The sequence below is a fragment of the Poromitra crassiceps genome (genome assembly GCF_964638095.1).
Source record: "Poromitra crassiceps genome assembly, chromosome: 23".
In the NCBI taxonomy this organism is placed as follows: Eukaryota; Metazoa; Chordata; class Actinopteri; order Beryciformes; family Melamphaidae; genus Poromitra; species Poromitra crassiceps.
The window spans coordinates 21,859,911-21,882,410 of NC_139639.1; the positions used below are offsets into that span (position 1 = coordinate 21,859,911).

At 45.9% G+C, this 22,500-nt stretch overlaps 2 protein-coding genes across 2 annotated transcripts in view; both read left to right on the forward strand.

The window, feature by feature from the left end:
• Positions 1-6,432: 6,432 nt before the first annotated feature.
• ticam1 (TIR domain containing adaptor molecule 1) lies at positions 6,433-8,280 on the forward strand (the record flags this gene model as incomplete). The annotated part of the gene is made up of 1 exon (XM_083659068.1): positions 6,433-8,280. Exon 1 carries the CDS (start codon positions 6,469-6,471, stop codon positions 8,278-8,280), a length of 1,812 nt encoding a protein of 603 aa, XP_083515194.1. The 5' UTR covers positions 6,433-6,468.
• A 4,402-nt stretch (positions 8,281-12,682) lies between these two features.
• Positions 12,683-22,500, forward strand: part of camsap2b (calmodulin regulated spectrin-associated protein family, member 2b) — a gene marked incomplete at its 5' end in the record, with an annotated part of 53,439 nt that continues 43,621 nt past the window's right edge. The window contains 2 exons of the mRNA XM_083658778.1: positions 12,683-12,821; positions 19,137-19,396. Coding sequence (XP_083514904.1) covers positions 12,683-12,821; positions 19,137-19,396 — 399 coding nt within the window. The remainder of the gene's footprint in view (positions 12,822-19,136; positions 19,397-22,500) is intronic.

Genomic DNA, 22,500 nt, shown 5'->3' on the forward strand with positions numbered 1-22,500 from the left:
CTTTCATGAAAAAACCAGTGGATGATTTATCCACAAGCTGATATGCAGATATCAAACATATTGGCGTATATCACACATGGGTAATTCGGGGACTTCCAGGGGTTCCGAGGAAGAGCGGTGGATATTAAACGTTAAGCTCCGATGTGTTCTTCTTGCCATAGCAATCAAGACCAATAGGTTTCCAGCCTTAAAATTGTAAGCAGCTATAAAATCCAGATTATCATTAGACACACACAGGTTCTGTTTACTCGATGGGTCAGAACATCTTCACATAGCCGTTCTCTGGCTACGGCTCTTGCGGTGCTAATTTGCGAGCCACAGTGCGAACGCCTTATCTCGCATCAGGACCACTATGGCGAGTCCCCGCCAGGTCCGGGCCACGTCCGCCCGGGCCTCCGCACAAACCCTACTATCACGCGCGCCTCCTGTCGCCTTTCATTCTCTCGTGACGCCAGGAGCGACTCCTCCGTCTCAATTAATCACAGAGTTTCTAATGGAAAGCTTCCCTACAGGATGAGGCCCATCACAGAGGGGGCTGTCGTCAGTGCCGTCGGTGAAGCCTGCTCTGATTGCCTGAATACACTCCCAGCTTTGGAGTCACTGCAGATGTCTGCTAATTGTGGTGATTATGGCGAACGGAGGGGGGTAGGAATATGTAATGAATTTCCCATTGCGTTCATGCCTCACATCCTTTGGTGATGTGCATCTGCTGTACAAGCACAACATCCGCAGGGTTCGGAGACAGACAAAAGTGACACGGGGTGGATTGGGCAAGATAGGCATTTGGATGGGCAACTATGAGGCCATTTACACCTGGCACTAACATGCGTTTTCTGTAATCAGATTGCAATTGGATAGTGCTTGACCACATTAGCCTGATTTCATTTACACCCGGCGTTAGCATGCGCTTTGGGTGATCAGATTGCAATTTGATTGCAATCTGATCACCCAAAACGGGTGTCCTCTCAATCCGCATACAGTTGCTGTATGCGGATTGAGAGGACATTGCATTTTACACTTGTGTTCAATGTGGTCACAATGCGTCCCTGACCACCTCCGGAGGTGGTTTGGCCGATCAGATCGCAATCCATCTTCAATGTGTCTTGGGGGGGGGTTTACAGTGTAACTTGAAAGTACTTGAAAGTACAGGTGTAAACTTTACATCTGTACTTTCAAGTGGTCAAGCACTATCCGATTGCAATCTGATCACAGAAAACGCATGTTAGTGCCAGGTGTAAATGGCCTCTATTATAGCACGAAGTGTATTCTGTTCATTTGTAATAAAATGCAAGCTTGGATTCCTCTCCTCTCTTCTAATCTTCTCCCGCTTCTCCTCCCCTCTCCTTTCCTCGCACTGCGCCTCCTTTTAAAATCTCCTGACTGGGTGCACCGCTTTAAGCTGTGGATGACACACAAAACAGCCATTCTCATTGGCTGAAATCAGAGCCAACTCGCATTCAGCCACAATGTATCTGTCACATGAAACAAGCTATAGGCTCCAACACCAGACTTAAATGACATCTAAAATCCATTGTGATGTGTTTTCTGTCTCATCAGTAACATACCAAAAACCCCTCTTTTCAGTTTGAAACAGGAGCAATGCATGTGGCTGTGGCATGGCGGTACGAGGACGCCTGTATGTAAATTAGGTACAGATTAAGAGCCTATTAAATTGAGAGGATTATACATGCAACCTAAATTTCCTCATGTTCTGCTCAAAATAGTTATCATGCTACTCTGGACAATGAACCGGAACAAATAATATTCATACATTCAGCATATTAATGAAGTTAAATATCAGGCATTCTCTCTCCTCTTGCATATATACAGTCTCTGCTCAAACATGCCTGATGTATGGCCAATGTGCTTGTGCAAGGCTTGAGTTAGCTAATTCCTCTGGGGCAAGTGCCCTCCCTGTCACACTGATCAAAGAGTGTCTCTTGATAGGAGCATAAACCGCTCCGTGCCCCATCACCATCAATGTCTGTGCATGCGTGTGTGTTTGAGCGAGTGTGTGTGTGTGTGTGTGTGTATGAGTGTGTGTGTGTGTGTTTGAGCGCAAGTGTGTGTGTTTGAGCACGAGTGTGTGTTTGTGCGTGTAGAGGGGGGTTGTGCTGTGCGTCTATGCATCCCCCATCACCAGAGGCTGTATTATGCATTGTTGTTGGCATGGCCTACATGCTCATCCAAGCATGGTCCAGTGTGGTACAGTACACACACACGTCTTCCCATCCCCACTCCTGTCGTGTCCCCAGGCCCGCTTCATTTACCTTTGCTCCTGAATTAATGCTAGTTAACTGTCACATTAGCTCTCATCTGTTGGCCCTATTTGTCAACAGCATAAACTAGCCTCCGTGTGTGATGACGGCCGAGGCTATTTTTGCTTTGATAAACAGGGCACGCATGAATTGAGCTTGACTGAATGTATGTGGGCCAGCCACAGCAGCAACCATCCATCCAGACCCTTTCCTCTTATCTGCTTAGTCGCAGTAATTGAGGTTCAATTCCCGGTAGCGGCACTTCCGGTGTAGGTACGGATTCTACTCGGGTTACGGATTCGGCTCGCCCTACCGGAAGTGCTCGGCTCGGGGTCCACAATGGGGTCTAACCCATGGGTCTAACCCTAACCCTAACCCTAATCCTAACCCTAACCCTGATTCATATTTTTAATGTCTATCATGTCTGATAACAGCAGTAGCTTAATGTTAGCTTGTTAGCTAATCTAAAGTGTTCGGCCATTTTGCCCACTTTAATCCCACCACGTGCCCGATGTACAGCCAAGCAAATGCCTACCCGAACAATTTCTGAAGGCGAGCTAGATCTGCACCGACACCGGCTTGGTCAGATCTTCCTATAGACACAATTGGCCGTGTCTGTGGGTGGGAAGCCAAGCCAGTGGGGGGGGGTGAGTCCTGGTCGCTAGCACTAGCACCTCCTCTGCTCGGTCGAGGGGCCTGTTCGGGGGGGAGGGGATACTGGAGGCAATAGACCTTTTTCACCGGGGCCATTTTGTGTCTAAAAGGCAGAATAAACACAGGTGCGAGCAAAACACTAATGAGGGTTTCCAAATTCCAATCATGGAAGTTGGAAACCCTCATTAGTGTTTTGCTTGCACCTGTGTTTACCCTGCCTTTTCGACACAAAATGGCCCCGTTGAGAAGGGTCTATAGTGTGATCCTCCCACGTGCTACATCCTCGCTGTCAGGTGAAAAGAGGGCCTGGCGACTGCACATGTATCGGAGGAAGCATGTGCTAGAGTAGTAATGGCTCTCCCCAGATCGGCAGAGGGGGTGGAGCAAGGACCGGGACAGCAGGGGGAATTGGATAAGTACAATTGGGGAGAAAATGGGAGAAAAATAATCCAGAAAAAAACCACTGTTGCACAAGAGAGCGATGCTGCTTTGGCGGTGAATCTTCTCAACACAACTACAGTGAGACGGAGGGCTGTGAAGTCCACTCTGGTCAGTCTCTGGCTTTATGGGGGGGAGGGGGTTGGTTTGGATAGACTTCCCTCGAGTTTGTGGCTGTGTGTGCAGTTGGGGCCGTATAGCGCAGGTGTTTCATTCAGCGTCTCAATAGAGGCCTATGTGCGGGCGCGGACGTCGGACTCAATGAGAGCACGGCCTTGTATCCGTGTGTGCGCCGTCTTCACATGTACATGTGTGCGAGGCGTATATATTTGCCCCGGCAGAAGTGAGTGTGTTAAATTCTCTTAGCGTGTGTGACGAATCAAGTGGCTGGGAAAAGAGCAGTGCGTCCCGTGGCCTCTCTCTCTCTCTCTCTCTCTCCCTCCCTCACATACGGAATTCTAAAGAGGCTGAATATCGATCTGCCAAGGTCTCAATTCTTCTTTCCCTCTGCCCCTATCTCCCCATCTTATCTCTCTGGCATTGTATCTCTTTCTATCTTCCTCTCTGCTCTTTGTATCTCTCTCTTTATTTCTTGCTCATTTTGAATGGGGCACGATGCAGAGTGTGTGAGAGAGACGGGGCGAACGGGCCGAGACAGATAAAGAGAGAGAGCATCCCCCACTCGTACGTCTTTCATCCTAATCCGTAGTCTCTGTCCAAGAAAGGGCCTCCTTTTCACTTGTCTGCCCTAAAGCCTCTTATATGTGACCCTTCTGTGTCTCCCTCAGGGCTCTCTCCCACGCCCAGAAAGCGCTCTCTCTCTCTCTCTCTCTCTCTCTCTCTCTCTCTCACTCACTCACTCACACACACACACACACACACACACACACACACACACACACAGCACACAATTATGCTTATTAGTTCGTAGCAATCAACACAGTCAGATGACAGTTTCACATGTGCGAGTGAGTGGGTGACACTTTACGATAAGGGTCACTAAATTAACGGTTAGTTAATGCTTGATAAGCATTAATAAGTATTAGTCAGCATGAACTAACCCTTAGTTAATGCTTTATTAACTCTAACCCTAACCATTAACTATCCCTGACCGTCAACTAATGCTAAACTATTAAATAAGGCATTAATTAATACCTAGTTAACATGAACACCATTAGTAAATGATTACTAGACACATTAGTTAACTGTTAATTAAGGGTTAGTTCATGCTTATTAGGCATTCTAATCCTTAATTTAGTGACCCTTATTGTAGTGTTACCCGCGTATGCGTATGTGTGTGTGTGTGTGTGTGTCTCTCTCTCTCTCTGAGTGGAAAAAGTGTCATAATTCACCCCCCAAAAATAAGCATAAGTCAGAATGCATTTGCTCCAAAACACCATAACAGATATTGTACAATCCAAGGGCTTTGCAGAGCTGACAGGGCGTCTTACTCTGGCTATATGTTTCTGCCTGAAGGTGGAGGCGAATTTACCGCAAGGCTGACTAACGCAGCTGCTGGGAGAGCATGGCTCTCGTTAAGAGAAGTGACCCCAATAAAGATGGACGTTTGGAAGTCGTTTACGTAACCGACTGTGAGGATGATCCCGCGGCTGTGTAGCTGTGCGTGCGTGCCTGTGCGTGTGGGGAGAGGGGAGGTCGGGGGGCTGGGGGGCATGTGAGTGTGTATAAGAACATGAACATGCCCTGCATCCTGTCATGGCTTCTATTTAAGAGCAGTTGGTTAAGCTGGCATGCTGCGCTCTTAGCTGTGGATGAGATGATGATTATAAACAACAGAGCTGCGGTTCGGGTAGCATGCACATTATAGCTCGATACTTTGACGAGAAGCATACATTGGCAGTGCCCCCATGTTACAATAGTCGTATGTATGGAAGCCATATAAACCACACTTCCTATAGAGTTACTGTAATCTCTCAGAAGTGGTCATATGCAGCAAACATATCAAACTGCACCCAGACTACAGTAAGAACAGAGAGACTCTGTGTGTGCACTGTGTTGAGGGATTTGAAGTTGGCCTGCGCTCTGCCTGGTGTGACCCCACCCCTGGTAAATACAGGGTTGGAGGTTTCCTCCATAGTTAAAAATACACTTGCTTCTCAGCAGAAAGGGGGAAAAAAAATCTAGAATTCCTCTCCCTTCTGTGCCTATTGTGTATAAGGAGGTAACGATTCCCTTTAAGATGTTAGTTATAACAGTATAACATCTCACCAGTATATGCTGCAAAGTATATGTTTGAGGAGCGTTTGTCAGATTTGCAAAGCTGTTAGAATTCAAAACTTACAACGTACTATCCTTGACAAAGTGCTTCATTATGAAAATTGTCTGTTAAAGGTGGCTTAACTTCTATGGGAATGTGCAGAGAAGACAGTGTTTGATTTCCCCCCGCTCCTCGTGTCTTTTGTCCCTCATTTGCTCCCATACTTCACTACCTGTTACATCATCAGCAAGTTCACAAAAGTGTTGCCGGCAGACACAAGCCTATAACCGCCATGCACATGGTTATTAACCTGCTTGATTCCAAATGTATGACAAGACTTACCGCACCCAATGGCCTTTCTGGCTGGTAGAGTCAAACTTTGTAGCAAGAGTTTCCTGCGCACAGGATTCTCCGGTTGTGCTGAACTGGAAGACAGCCACGGTCAACTTCCTTATTTGAGCTGGAAACAGATAAGATTTACTTTCATGGCTCCATGCCGGTGAGTAGGCTATTTCTCACCCAGTTTTGTTTTAGTATCAGGAAATCATAGTAAAGTTGATTCATAAATATGTACAGGTCTTATTTAGTTTACTGCTGCCATTACAACAGAAGTTTGTTTACTCAAGCTCTAAGTTGTCTATGATCACCGTTTAAGCAGTGTACAAAAAATACAAGTTATATTATGAACCAAACCTGTTCACAGTATAAGTTCTGACTTTGTTGTTTTTATGAACCAAACCTGTTCACAGTATAAGTTAAGTTCTGACTTAGCTGTTTTTATCTCTTTGGTGTACCAGATGAAGAAACACAAGCTCCTTGAAGTTATGCACCACAATGAGACGATGTTGGAAAATCAGATGTGACCACATAGGACTGGAGTAGTTTCAAGTCAAATTGAAAATGGCTGAAACGGAGCCTGAAAGCCAGGGGACTGGATTGAGAGATGTCTTTAGGATTCTAGCTAATTTACCACAGGAGCGACTGCTAAGCCTGCCATTCCAGCTGGGCGGGACCCCTGCCGAGGATATCGTACACGCCTTGTGTCTCATCTTTCTTAGGAGAGGGCCAGAGGCCCGGGACAAACTCCAGGCGCTGAAGGACAACTACCTTGCTAACCATCTGGCTGAGAAATGGCACATAAGTGGGGGCAAGTTGGAGGACTTTAGAGTTAAGTGTGGTCATGTGCAAGAGCTTACAGAAGAAACACTGGTAGAATTGGCCAGAATTTTCAAAGTACTGTCCGAGCAGAGGCTGTGTGATCCACCTCTGAGAGATTTGGCATATCAGAGAGCCTTATCCAGTGACAACCAAAAAACAGGGGATCGTAAGCCTCTAGAATACACATGTATAGATCAGCTGAGAGAAGAGGCTAAAGTCGTGTGTGGGCCAAAATTTGCAGAGTGGATCTGCTCCTCCAAGGAACTTCGATCGGGGGCTTATCGTGAGCCTCACTGTGGCCCGGACACGGGGAACACAGCTTTAAAACCATCTCACAATCGATCGGAGAGCACCTACAGTCCACCTAGCTCATTACATGTTAGCTCCTCCATAGCCTCATATCCCAGCCACCTAGAAATAAGTAGTCCTCCAACAGACACATTTGACGGGGACAAAATTACTCCAGAAACATCAGATCGCCCCCTTCCGTGCCATGCCAGTGCCCTGCCCCCTGTTGGATATGAAGTGAAAAATGCTGCTGCACCATCTAATTCATCTGAGGAGGTTCCACGGGAATCCAATGCAGAGAGAGAATCAAAGACATCAAAGACAGACACTCATGGCGTTGCAACATCATCAGATGGTCATATCGCACCGAATCGGCCTCCGACCCAAAGCACAGTACCAACCACTGAACCAAAAGCGGCAGCACCTACTGAAGCAAGCATTTTTCCACCTCAGACAAATGTTCCAGCAGAGATGCTTGAAGGGAAAGGTGCAGCAGAAGCGGAGGAAGAGGAGACATTCTACTCATTTGTTATCCTGCATGCACCAGAGGACGAAGATATGGCAGAGAGCATGAAGGAAAAACTGGAGTCTAATGTTGTAGGTGAAGGGGCCACTTTCTCTGGGGACCTTGCCATCCCTGGCAGGAGCACTCTACAGTGTGTGGAGGATGCTATCAACAACTCGGCCTATATCATCCTGCTGCTCACCGGCAACTTCTTGAACACTCACCTGCTGGAGGTGGAGACAGACTCTGCCCTCATCAACTCCATAAATAACCCACTCAAGCGCTACACTGTCATCCCACTGCTGCCACAGAAGAACCCCCTGCCCAAAGATAAAATGCCCATAGTCCTGCAGACACTAAGTCCACTGCAGGAGAACAAGAACTTTGCCAGAAACATTAAAAAGGTCTTAACTTCACGTAACATCGACCGTCAGAGGAAAGTGTGGGCTGAGCAGCAGAGAGTGAAAGAGCAGGTAAGGAGACAGCAAAGACTAAAACTTATGAACAAGCATCAGGAGCAGTTCAACCGTGAGCAGAGGAAAGCAGATTTGCTAGAGCAGGAGAGACTGAGACGTTCAATGGAAGAAAAACTTCATATGTCACCACACCAAGGTGGTGATGATGGAAGGGTTTGGTTTCCATCACAACCAAGCATCCATATTGAAAATGCTCAGTACATCATGATTGGTAATGACTCTCAGATGACTGTGGACTTGGGCGGAGCTGACAATGACACTTTTGTTTACAGCCAGGATAAATAATACAATTGTACTTTTATTTCATACAGTATGACTTGTTTGAGCTTCAATTTATGTCTACAAAATGTGGAGAGAAATTATAGTGTTTTCCTAACATTACAATGTCATAGCTAACTGCTCTTGGATATTCACTGCAAATTATTTTAAAGTCATCACATATGCATTCCTTGGTGCAAGAAATTTCCAATAAATATGTTGTAAAAAGAGTAATCAAGTAGGAAAACATTGATTTGAGAAGCTAGTGGGTCTATTTGTCAGAGACAATGGGACTGTTAAGCATAGCAATTGTACATTTTGTGATAAAAGCATATAATTTGGTACACTTCACTTAGCCAAAGGCATTTAAAGAAATGGTATGGGGACATAGAAAAAATACATTGCCCATTTTTTGTGGCCACAGACTGGCAGCCTATGGAAAGTGTAACCGCAATAAAGTTGTAATAAGGAGATAGAAGGAAGCTTCTGACAAATTCTAAAGTTCCAAATTTGAATTCCTCGTCATAAGAAATGTATGATTTGACACAAGATCATCCATATCAGACTATATCAGACTAGTGTACACAACTTTATTGTAGTTACACTTTCCATAGGCTACCAGTCTGTGGCCTAAAAAGAACTGCAATTTTTTCTTTCTAAATTTATGATGCCCCCATATCAAATTCTTTTTGGAATCCCTTTGGCTATAAGTGTACCAAATTATATGCTTTTATCGCAAAATGCACAATTGTTATGGAACTTTTAGCTAAGCTGCCCCACTTATACAGCACTGCTGCTGCACATAGTAGGTGAATATTTAGCTGAGGACTGCCATCTACTGACCAATAAGGTGATGTATGAGGCTGTAAGAACCCACTATGGACACTAGGGTGCAATGCTAACACACAATGCTGATACATCGTCCTCACCTAGTCAAGTTCCCTCAGCAGTGCTACTGTTCTGGGGCCGTATCCACAAAACTTCCTACAGTAGTAGCCTACTAAGAGATTGTCCTAGTGGTGAAAAACAATGAGAGTGATGATGTTTTCTAAAACATTCCTAGATCCTCCTAGTAAAGATAAAAGCTATTCACAAAGCATCTCAGCCCTCAAGAGAGCCCCTAAGGTGGAAAACTGTTAAGAGTAGAGACAAATACTGTGTTTGTACTAAATTCAGTCAAATCCAGTCTTACATGTTTTCTAGAGGCCACCATTCAGGTCTACCAAACTGCTACCTGGTTTCAGCAGCTTCAACTGGGGTCTCTCTTAAAAAAAAAAAAAATACTAACGGGGTCTCTTAAAAAAAAAAAAATACTAACTTAACTTTACCACTATTCCTTCAGATGTTGTAGTTGTCATAGACTGTGTTGCATAGTTGATTGCTCTATTGCTGACAAAAATGTGTTATTGTAAGTCGCTTTGGATAAAAGCGTCTGCCAAATGACGTAATGCAAATGTAATGTAATGTCTGAATTGACCAATCACAGTGGCAGCTAGCAAAACATAATACAGGTTAGGTCCTGACTGGCACTGGGAAGCACACCTAGACCACCAGGTTTCCACTATTTGAGGATTATGATGTTAAATAAAATGTGTAATGTTTCACATAAGGTTGTTAATTTTTGCACATACTTCCCAAAGTGGAGCTGCTGTTTTATCTTTTCCTTGCTTATGTCTATTTGTGTGCTATAATGACACTTCCTGAAGGCTCATCAGGCCACTGACAAAGACCTTCACTACTGCAAATTACTTCATAAAAACAAAAATAAATCTTTTGCTTGTGTGTGACCACACTCTAAATCTCCCCGAAGGTCAAAGACATGCATCTGGATGATCATCTCCAGAATGTGACTGAATTTACAATAGTGAGAGAAGACATTACAGCGATCACTTATCACTTTACTTTGTTCTTGGGGTGTGAGAGATAATGAGACACTGATCATCTTGCCACTTTATCATTGTTGGTTTACGCAGATTTCTGATATCAGAAATTCAGCTTTTACAATAGGAGACTACCAGCCATGCTGCAAACTTTTGAATGATTCATCTGACTTTTATTCAGGCCAATCCAGTCACATGCAAGTAGATTTGCTTAATAATCCGAGGAAGATAGCATTTTGCATTAATATTGCCGCTAATCCTTAATGGAATTTACAAATATGTATAGTAGATTTCCTGTACAGATGTGAAGGCGTGGAGTTAATTGACTAACTGCCAATGCTGTCACTTAATCCTGCTTGGCTCTTTCTTACCTGCTACCTCATCACCGCTCCAGCTCCACTGGCCTGCAATTCATGTGGGCGCCCACTGCCAATCCAACATGATACACATTAACACTGAAATGACAAATAAAAAAAGTCTGATAATCCACCAAACACATTTTACGTGAATGAAAATTTTTACAACATTCCTATAATCACTTTATGAAGGTATAGCGGCCCTCGATATTGAGTTTATAGTGGCCTTATTGTCGTTTTTTGTTGTTGTCTATGGTCTTCCACAGCTGGCTGCCACTGACTAGGCACTAGCTGCCACTGACTAGGCACTAGCTGCCACTGATTAGGCACTAGCTGCCACTGATTAGGCTTCACTACCTGCCACTGACTAGTCACTAGCTGCTGCTGACTAGCCACTAGCTGCCACTGATTAGGCTTCACTACCTGCCACTGACTAGTCACTAGCTGCTGCTGACTAGCCACTAGCTGCCACTGATTAGGCTTCACTACCTGCCACTGACTAGTAGTCACTAGCTGCTGCTGACTAGTCACTAGCTGCCACTGACGAGTCACTAGCTGCCACTGTCTAGCCAGTAGCTGCCACTGACTAGTCACTAGCTGCTGCTGACTAGCCACTAGCTGCCACTGACTAGTCACTAGCTGCCACTGACTAGTCACCAGCACTGCCTAGCCAGGAGCTGCCACTGACTAGTCACTAGCTGCTGCTGACTAGCCACTAGCTGCCACTGACTAGTCATTAGGTGCCAATGCCTAACCAGTAGCTGCCAGTGACTAGTCAGTAGCTGCCACTGCCTAGCCAATAGCTGTCACTGACTAGTCACTAACTGCCACTGACTAGGCTTCACTACCTGCCACTGACTAGTCACTAGCTGCTGCTGACTAGCCACTAGCTGCCACTGACTAGTCACTAGCTGCCACTGATTAGGCTTCACTACCTGCCACTGACTAGTAGTCACTAGCTGCTGCTGACTAGTCACTAGCTGCCACTGTCTAGCCAGTAGCTGCCACTGACTAGTCACTAGCTGCTGCTGACTAGCCAGTAGCTGCCACTGACTAGTCACTAGCTGCTGCTGACTAGCCAGGAGCTTCCACTGACTAGTCACCAGCACTGCCTAGCCAGGAGCTGCCACTGACTAGCCACTAGCTGCCACTGACTAGTCACTAGCTGCCACTGCCTAGCCAGTAGCTGTCACTGACTAATCACTAGCTGCTGCTGACTAGCCACTAGCTGCCACTGACTAGTCACTAGCTGCCATTGCCTAGCCACTAGCTGCCACTCTAGCTGCTGCTGACTAGCCACTAGATGCCACAGCAGCCACACTGACTAGTCACTTGCCACCTACTAGCCACTAGCTGCCACTGACTGACTAGTCAGTAGCTTGGCCACTGCCTGTTAGTGTCACCAGGAGGATCCTGGTGTCTCTCGGGTTTGGCAATGTAGTAGTACTTCAAAATCTGACCTCGATATTTCTCCAGTGGAAACGAAAACTGGGATTCAGTCGAACTCGTAGCCTACCGCCAACTCCACCACCACCTAGGTCTGTAGTACTGTGGTGTAATGACTCCCATAAGGAGAGGCATATGGCCACTGGATAGACTGGGTGGGTGGATCGCGCATGCGCACCTCGCTCTCTCCTCCGACCAGTGCGGCAGGAAAAGCGCAGAGGAGACGCCGCCGAGATTGAGGGAGAGAGGAAAACAGTTGTAAAACAAGAAAAACATGGACAGAAACGGTATTGAGGGGTTATATGTGACCCCGTCCCGCTGTGTGGCGTGTTAGCTTCCCCCCGCTACAGACAGGGAGCGGTGCATCATATCCCGCTATGCTGGACAACCTGAGGATAACGTCAGGGAATGGGGGAAATCTTCAGAAATCCTGCCACAAACGCCAAACTGCTCTATTATCGGGACAGAAGGACACAACGCTGAGGATGGTGCACATGTAGCGGAGCGGTTGGGTGTCTACAACTCGGCGTCCTCCTCAATATCAGGCCAACATTCAAAGTTTTTTTTTAGGAGAAGGGAAAATTTGCTGCATTGAATTCCTCTGGACGGGATGTCATCCGCCGTTAGGAGGCACTCCTCGGGCTGACAGATATTCCAGTTGCGGTGTAACGGGATCCCGACAGACGGACAGTCCCGACAGACAAGACAGTTCCCTCCCGGCTCCCGGAACACCGGCCCGGGGTGAAGATGGGTGATGCGGCAGATGAGAGGGTGATGAGACGCACCTTCATCGTCCCCACGATCAAAGCCTTCGATCACTATGACTTTACCAGGGCTAAAATCTCATGCAGCCTGACGTGGCTGGTGGCCAAAGCTTTCGGCTCGGGTAGGTGGCGCCTCTTGTTTTCATTTCTGGATGATGAGTGGAAAGATATGGTCAGATAACATCCTCTAACATCTGTAATAATGTAGCCTAATATAAAAATATGGTCAGATAACATCCTCTAACATCTGTAATAATGTAGCCTAATATAAAAATATGGTCAGATAACATCCTCTAACATCTGTAATAATGTAGCCTAATATAAAGATATGGTCAGATAACATCCTCTAACATCTGTAATAATGTAGCCTAATATAGGGTTGGATTGGCGGCCTACAAATGGGAGTACCGCTATTTTGTAAACAACATCCAGTGATCAGCCACACCGTTATAGCCTAAACTTTAAGCTATAATCATATTTTCCCTCTTGTCCAGGGAGGATAAACCGACCTATAATAAGTCAATTGTATTTACACAATACAATCTACCCACCTTTTAATGCTGACACATGTAATAGCCTATCAAACTGATGTAAAGTGTGTGTGAGGATAAATTAATGCTTTTGTGACAATTTTTTTGTTTTGTTTACATTGGTGGTTGTTTGCCTTCTGCCCTTCTACCTGGAGGTCACACTTGACCTGCTACTGTAGCCTACAGTAGGCTACATCACTGCAGCTGCAGCTGTCACAAAGTTATTGCTTCAACTTGTTGCCTTGCCTGCTTATTGGTTTTTCCAGACATACGGTCTCATTATAGACAGCCAAGCCAAGTCTATTATACTGTATAACAAACCCATAGTAAAGAAGAATGTAGTCTAAATGTATGTCTGACTTTATGAGTTGAGGTCTTAACTCATTGCCATACCTAACCAAAGCCTAACTAAGATGCAGTCTGTCTACTGTTGTGTTTTTATAATATGATGACTAATGATAATCATGACAATGCTTACAGTGGTGATAATGGAGGCCATCTAACTAGCTGGACTGATTTTTCTCCCCCATAGTGATTTTACTGTATGCATGACAACATCTACCCAGCTCGGGGCCTGCCTCCTGGCCTGAGTGTGGTCTGGAAGCAGCCTTGGCAGCCTGGCCTCATAAAGACTGAGTAATTCCAGGCTTCTCCGAGCCCAGAGGTTTACTCCTGCTCCCTAATGAATGCTTTTAACGGCTGTCCCTCCATGTACATGTACAGTTCTTTGAGTCTCTGAGTGGCTGCGGCAGGGAGAGAGACAGAAAGACTGGCAAACAGAGAGATCAAAAGAGAGAGGGACTTCTGAATCTTATCGCACCGACACGCCATCGCACCTATGGATCGGGTCTGTCATCAGTGTGCACACCGAATAGAGCTGCACCGCGATACTCTTTCAACCTCTGTTTTTCACTCTTGTCTCAGAGGAAATGACATGGTGCAGGGTTGGATACAGCAACATGTGTTGTGTGTGTGCTAGTCTAGCCAAGCAGGCTATCCTCATGCAGTTCTACAAGACCTGGGGCTATTAGCATACCACCACCGCCATGTTTTTTTCCTGTCCCTCCTGGTGACACAGATTCGGCGCCCAGCGCCGCCGAGAACTGTGGCCCAATTCAGAACCCGTCTTCAGAGCCCCGCTTGGCCTAGTTTGGATGGATGAGCGATGGTAACCTGGTGATGCTCAGATCCCCAAAGGGAGGGGGAGAGTGTGCACAAGAGTGTCTACTACAGTAGTAGGGGTACACTGATATGAAAATTCTGGGCCGATAAAAAAACCATACCACAATTGCCCGATATAATTAGCCTGCCTATACTGTATACTGTAGCCTATATATTTTTTCGTATAGACCCATTTGTGCCCTGCCAAAATAATTTCTATTGCTTCATTATACTTTGCAATGAATATAAATGTAACAATCAGCTTTTATTGTACCAACTTTAACATAACCAAAAATGCATTTACAAATCAAAATAAACAAATCACATGTGTTACTGTACCTCATGCAGATAGGCTGTCCTTCCATTCAAACTTGAAAGTCTTTGGAACAGATTAGTGACACAATGTGTTGAGACACTGCCATCGGTGGATTTAATCTTATCGGGCCAATGAGGTGATTGTAGTCAACAATGCAAAACATCGTCCATTTCCGATATTGAACCGATCTCTGTGCATCACTAATGCAAGTGTGTTTTTGTGCGTAGGAGTGTTTTACACTTGGCTCTCTTCACACTCCTCTCCCAGCGTGTCTCTCCATGTCGTGTTGGCGTGATGGGATCTCAGAGGACAGATCAGTTACATCAACGGTCTGTGTGGTCAGTCAAAATGTCCAACCCAAGGGAGCAAAGCACCAACAAAACACACCTCTCACATTAACAACAACTCGTTAGTGCTATCTTAATAGCCTGATGTAATTAAGCATTGTTAAGAATCAATGCCAGTCAGAGCAGCATTGATTTTTCTGGCTTGCGTTAATGTAACTGGCGGTTGCTCTGACCGGCGCTTCACCTCGTCTTTAAAAGGTCGTAGAACCTTCTCAACTCATAGAGAACCATGTAATCCTGCACATAAAGCTAAACCATGAAACTCACCAACAGAGTTCTGTGGTTGTCATCTGACAATGACATTATGGTATCAGTTTCATGATATTGACCCCTTCCTCACTCACCAGTCACCACAGCGACTTTAGCCGGAGAGTTGGCCTCACCAATGAGGTCCAACATCACCACTGGCCACTACTTTTGTGTGGTAGATGCTCTTGCCCTGACTAGTCGCAATACTTCTTCAACTCATCAGCATCACTGAAAGCAGGGATGGGCAACCATATGTCATGGACAGGGTTGCCAATGTCTGTGTGGCAAAATCGCCAAACCAGCCCCAAATCAGCCAAATGACCAATAAAACAACCCAGAAAACCAGAGCAGAACTCACATGCCTCTGCCAAACCATACAATATACTCAGCTTTTAAAGTCCAACAGCATTAACATTGCCAAATGTTATGTACTATCTACAAAGTAACACCATCAATGTTTAGTGTGCCAGCATTAAAAGCAGTTTTCCCTAAACAGTTCATTCACCTAATACAGTAGGTCCTAAAATGGCCTTGTGTAATTAGATACAGTATCTATCTAAAATAGCTCTGTGAAAGATATGCGTTTGGTTGAGAACCACTGGTTCTCAACCTTTTTGTAGTCTCAGGGCCCTAACGGCAGACAGCATTACAGCATGTGAGTGTGCTGTGTATATGTCATAGACTGGGTGTGTGTACGTGGGTGCCGTGTTGGTGTGTACAGTACGTGCTGATCTGGAGTCAGTTGGGTAGGATTTGGGTATGAATTAATTATTTAATTTAAAATATGGATTTTTATTCATAGATATTATTCACCTAAGAAAGTTGCATGCAAAATAGGCCATCCAGCGGTCCGAAAATTCAACCCACCACGGCAACACTTCAAAAGTAGCCCCATTCCGTGTGAAAACCACGGACCTGGCAACCCCGGTCATGGAGGACCAAAAGTCTTCAGGTTTTGGGACTCTTTTTTTTTGCCCTTTGATCAACTTAGTGTGACGAGTTTCACATATTTCACTAATGTGCCACGGTCAAGTAAATAAATACTGGGCACAATGAGATGAGTCAGTCTTCCTGTAGCACACTGTTAAGTTGATCAAACAGCTCATTTGTCACAAAGTTGGGTGTATTTCTTAAAACCTGAAAGATTCAGGTTTCTGTAGTCAGTCTCCAACTTCAGCACGATCTATATCAAGTGGGAAAGGAAAATGTATACCAATCAACCATACAACACTTAAAAACATATGAGCTAATGCTATATTGAACCAATAATATAATTTATAATAATATAATTGAACTGTCCGTAGAAGTCATGATGACCAAACATCAAACATGATCACTGACTGACCCGGTTTTCTAACAAAGAGCAGTGGAGCAGAGTTACTGTTGCTGAGCAGACTCTTCCCTGCTCTCCAGGGTAGCGCCGCGGTCTTCTCCCTGTCTGAACTTCCTGTGGCAGCTACTTCCTGTCTCTTTCCTCTTTGATGGCCGACACAAAGGTTTTTTTCCCTTGACGAGGCAGCTTTTTCACAAACTCTAGAAAAGCCTGCCCTCTGTGTAAAGAGTATGCTAGCCCACTGTTATTTTTTTTTAATATATAATATATATAGTCTGTTATTAACCTTTAAGCTTAATGCCTGGTCATCAGATGAAACACCTACACAGTTTTCAAGTGTAAATACTTGTTAATTCAGCGTCAAGAAAGAAAACTTGTAACTTTATGGCTTGTGTCGTTCTACCAATCAACTTGACAAATGTTTTGACAACAGTTAAGCAACTTTAATAGTTGCGACTAGACGCAGGAGATGAGAGGGCTTGTTGTTAAGTCGTTGTTGAAGTGGTTAAATGTCTGCCTGCTGCTTCAAGTAATATCCCTCTTCATCTGTCTCATCTCCTGGGGGCTGGGGGCTATGCAAACCACATACACCACGCCAAACGGCCTGGGTCCTCTCACAAGTTTCATGTATTTTTTGTGTGTGTCTTTACTTTCATTGTGTTTGTTTATTTGTTTTGCTGTGTGAACTGTTTTGCTGCTGCAGTCTTGTTATTTTGGAGGAGTGAAGAAGAGAAAACTGTACCTTTAAGATCCCTGGTTCCCTCGCTGTGATTCAGGCAGAGAGGGAGGAAATGACCGCACACACCAGGAATACACACACTGAAACACACAATCTTACAGATGCGTGTGTCACACACACACACACACACACACACACACACACACACACACACACACACACACACACACACACACACACACACACGCAAACACTGCACCGTCTGACTCATCATGTGATACATGAGGGGTAGAAGCATATAAAATATGTCAGACTAGAGCATGCAGCAGTGCTGATCGCACCGGCATTGCATTGTTGTCATACGCATGACACATTTGTGACGAATACTTTTTGTAAATGTGGTTAACAAGAACATGATATTGTGTCTAAATACAGGGAGAGAAAGAAAGCAACTGTATGGAGGGAGAGAGACTGAATGGTCTGAAGGTCTTCTTAAGCCCAATGAGTGCACCAGGCCCAGGTGCACCCAATCAGCATAATGGCCCCAACACCAATCGCCTGCAAGACAGGGCCAGGAGAGTGGGAGGGCTGTCACATTTAGGTGTTTTATTACAGAAAGTGTATATTCTAGTGAAAATAAATTATTACCCCTTTTGTTGGGGACCCCCCTGAAAGCCCCTCAAGGACCCCACTGCCACAGAGAACACACACTTCTGCCAACGCACACATTGCATGCACGCACGCACACACACACACACACACACACACACACACACACACACGCATTGGATTTGTGCTAACATGGCAGCTTGTCCCATACAGTACTGCAGATACACACACCAGCAATTGAACACACATCACATGACACGGGTATGCTTATTATCATATGGTGAAGCTGCTGTGTGAGACATCAGTCACCACTAATCACATGACCTCATGGTCCAGTATCAACAAACAGTATCTCCACTCTAACTCATTCCTCCCCATACAATCCCTGTTGCATTACTTCTTATTATAAAGCATGGCTGCCTGTGGTTTACATGTTGCTTTGCCAAATCCTGTGGCACCAGGAACCTACTTTATTCGTTATGTTTTATTTTGGTCTTGGTAACTTGTACATTGTAATGTTCACTCTGAAGTAACCAGATGGAATGGAAGAAAAATATTGCCATTTTCTCAATGTTCTGTTCTGTTCTGTTCTGTTCACCTCAATTCAGTCCTATTCAGTTCAATTCTATTAATTTCACATCAATCATAATAACTTCAACTGAAAACCTTTAATGTTGTATGAATCTAGTTTCACAAAGCTGAGAGTTTTGCAACTGTTGCAGCTGAGTTTCAGACAAGTTTCAAGTGAGTTGCAGAGGGCTTTAGCATAGACCATGCAAATCATTTGCAACTTAGTTTCACCTCAGTTTCAACCGTTTCAACCAACACTAGTTGCGTGAAAGTTTCACTGTGTAAAGCCAGACTAAAAAAAGAAAGAACAGTAAAGCTAAACCAGGCCCATTCAAAAGCACAGGTAAACATTGCCATTTATTGTTGACTGCCTGTCTTTGTCATTTGCTTCTTCATCACCTTGGTGGTTTAGGGATGCTGGTTCCCCCAGTGTCCATTTGAAGTTAAGACACATAAACGACAAGTGTTGGGGTGTGAACATGACCAACTGAGAGGAAGGAGGGCGAGGCTAACAATACACATCACTCCCTCAAGGCAGAAAGTTACATATCGTAACTTTAAGAGCATCTATTTGAATGACCACCATGAATGAACCATCTAACCATGTCTCCCTGTCTCCACTGCTGTGTTTCTCCCTCCCCAGATGCGGTGCCAGAGGAGCTGGCAGAGCCTTTCTACAGAGACCAGTACAACCAGGAGCACCTGAAGCCGCCTGTGGCGTGCCTGCTGCAGTCTGCAGAGCTGTACTGCCGGGCGGGCAGCCTCATCCTGCGCAGCGACGCAGTCAAACCCTTACTGGGACACAACGCCGTCATCCAGGCGCTGGCCCAGAAAGGCCTGTATGTCACCGACCAGGACCGCCTGGTCACCGAGAGAGACCTGACCAACACTCCGATACACATGGTGAGTGATGAGGCAATGCTGGGAGTGTGCGTTCTTGTAGCGTATGAGGTAGTATATATGGCCGCAGTGGTTCTCAAACTTTTTCACGTCAAGGACCCCTAAACTGACCCCCATTTGATACGATTTTGGCCCAGGGTTCCCCCATCTGATGAGATATTTTGCTTTTAGCTGTTTTACTACAGAAATTGTATGAAGCCCATAACCAAAATAGTCATACATTCTGTCATTATGTTACTTGAAAGTTTGTACAATTTAAAAATATTAAACTTTTGCATTTGTCTGGTGTTTTGTACCTACCTGATCAATTGGAAGCAATTTCTCTCCCCCCCCATTGCTCTCACTGCACATATTATACACACAAAGTCCACATACACATATATGTAGTAACCATGGAGATCTGCTCAACGTGTGACATGGTGGCCGCTTGATTTGGATCTCAATCTGTTGATGTGTAAATACAGATACATATTTAGATATACGTACATAAGCACATTAAGCTTACACTATCACACCGGGTGTTATTGTGCCCTTTTGCGCTCTCCTTCCTTTATGTCTTTGACTGGGGGACATGGTGAGTTATGGTCTATTGTGTGTGGTGTGCTTCTGCGTGTGTCTGCGCCTGTGTGTGTGCGCAGTGCGCACGCATGTCTGTGTGTGTGCGTGTGCGCGTGTGTGCATGTGTGTGTGTGTGTGTGTGTGTGTGCATGTGTGTGTGCCTGAGAGAGAGAGAGTACATGCATGTGTACCACTGTGTCCTCTAAGATCTGTCCTGTAGGGAGAAAAACAAGCCCTAATAACAGGTTTCCTATAGCAACGACGCATTACTCAGTGTTCAGCCTCTGTGTCATCAGGCAGCACCGGGCAAACATGCCTTAGCAGCACATAGCGCTGTTAGCATTCACTGAGAATCAGAAGTATAGATTGTGCCACAGCTAAATATACGCTGGAGTCAATCGACTGTGTTTGTTATGAAGTGTGTGGCTGGGGCTCATCTGCAGTGATGGAGGCCCACAGACACACTGCTAGCTACATGCATGACTGGAGACCGGGCACTTCTGCTGACGGCAAAACGTGTCTGCATTGCAGTGTGCGCCTTCTCTCTCTCTCTCTCTCTCTCTCTCTCAATCTGTCTCTCTGTCTGTCTCACTGGCTCTTACTCCATTGACTCTCTTATCTCTCTCTCTGTCTGACATGCTCTCCGTGCTGCACATTAGTCTTTCTCTGTCCCCCCTGCCATCTCTCTCTCTATCTGTCCCTGTACCCGTCTCATCCTCGCGCCCCCTTTCTGCTTAAATGAGACTTCCCTCTTGAATATTTAATAGAAGCTGCCAGCACATCTCTCTCTCTCTCTCTGTGTCTCTCTGTCTCTCTCTCTCTCTCTGTCTCTCTGTCTGTCTCTCTCTCTCCCTGTCTCTCTCTGTCTCTTCTATTCCCCATGTCCATCCTAAAATCTGTCCATCCTGGTTATAGACAGTTTTGGTAAGGGCCTCCCTTTGCAGTGTCCCCCAACCCTTTGTGCAGATCTAGAGGATAATTCAAAGTCACTCGTCAAGGACATGTTGGAGTGATGGGTGGCGTTTTGACGCCGTATTTAATTATCCCATGTCCTCTCACACCCAACAGGGATTGGATATGTGTACGTGTTTGTATACTGTCTCTGTGTGTCTCTGTGTGTACATGTGTGTGTGTGTCTCTGTGTGTCTGTGTGTATGTGTGTGTGGTTGCGTGTGATTTAGTGGACAGTTATAGTGACAGTGTTTAAGCAGACAAATGGAGCCAATAGGCCTAACGACTCTCTAAGGCTATTGACCTTCATCTGTGTAGCACACAGCCAGGGTAGCTGTTAATCTGTCATTTATTTTACTCTGTCTCTCACACACACATTCGTAGAGATGTCCCCTAGGAAGTGTGTGTGTGTGTGTGTGTGTGTGTGTGTGTGTGTGTGTGTGTGTGTGTGTGTGTGTGTGTGCGTGCGCGTGCGCGTGCACGTGTGCGTGCGAGTGCCCGTGCGCGTGGACTTGGCACGTCAGCAGTATAGTTTCACTCACGCTGAAGTCGAGGTTTTTCATTTTGGTTTATGGCATATCTGGAAAGAAAATGATGACCTCATGCTTTTCCTTACACTGTGCAGCGGGGGGGGGGGGGGGGGGGGGGGTGGAGAAGTAGTCGGGGGGGAGGAGGAGGGAGAGGAGGAGGAGCCTGGCAGAGGGTGAATGGATGGAGAGGGATGGTGGAGGAGGTTAGGGGCTGGCTGCCATTTTGGCTGGGATCCAGCCGGAAGCAGGAACGTAGAGCGAGAGAGACGAGAGGAAAAGGGTGAATGTGAAAGTCTATGAGAGGATGGGTGGAAAGGGGGAAGAGTTGTGGCAGGGAGAGGAGGAGCGGAGAGAGGAGGAGAGGAGTCAGAGGAAGAGTGGAGAGAAGAGGAGCGGAGAGGAAGAGTGGAGAGAGGAGGAGAAGAGTCAGAGGAAGAGTGGAGAGAGGAGGAGAAGAGTCAGAGGAAGAGTGGAGAGAAGAGGAGAGGAGTCAGAGGAAGAGTGGAGAGAGGAGGAGAGGAGTCAGAGGAAGAGTGGAGAGAGGAGAGGAGTCAGAGGAAGAGTGGAGAGAGGAGGAGAGGAGTCAGAGGAAGACTGGAGAGAGGAGGAGAGGAGTCAGAGGAAGAGTGGAGAGAGGAGAGGAGTCAGAGGAAGAGTGGAGAGAGGAGGAGAGGAGTCAGAGGAAGACTGGAGAGAGGAGGAGAGGAGTCAGAGGAAGAGTGGAGAGAGGAGGAGAGGAGTCAGAGGAAGAGTGGAGAGAGGAGGAGCGGAGAGGAGTCAGAGAGGAAGAGTGGAGAGAGGAGGAGCGGAGAGGAGTCAGAGAGGAAGAGTGGAGAGAGGAGGAGCAGAGATGAGTCAGAGGAAGAGTGGAGAGAGGAGGAGCAGAGAGGAGTCAGAGGAAGAGTGGAGAGAGGAGGAGTGGAGAGGAGTCAGAGGAAGAGTGGAGAGAGGAGGAGCGGAGAGGAGTCAGAGGAAGAGTGGAGAGAGCAGGAGCAGAGAGGAGTCAGAGGAAGAGTGGAGAGAGGAGGAGCAGAGAGGAGTCAGAGGAAGAGTGGAGAGAGGAGGAGC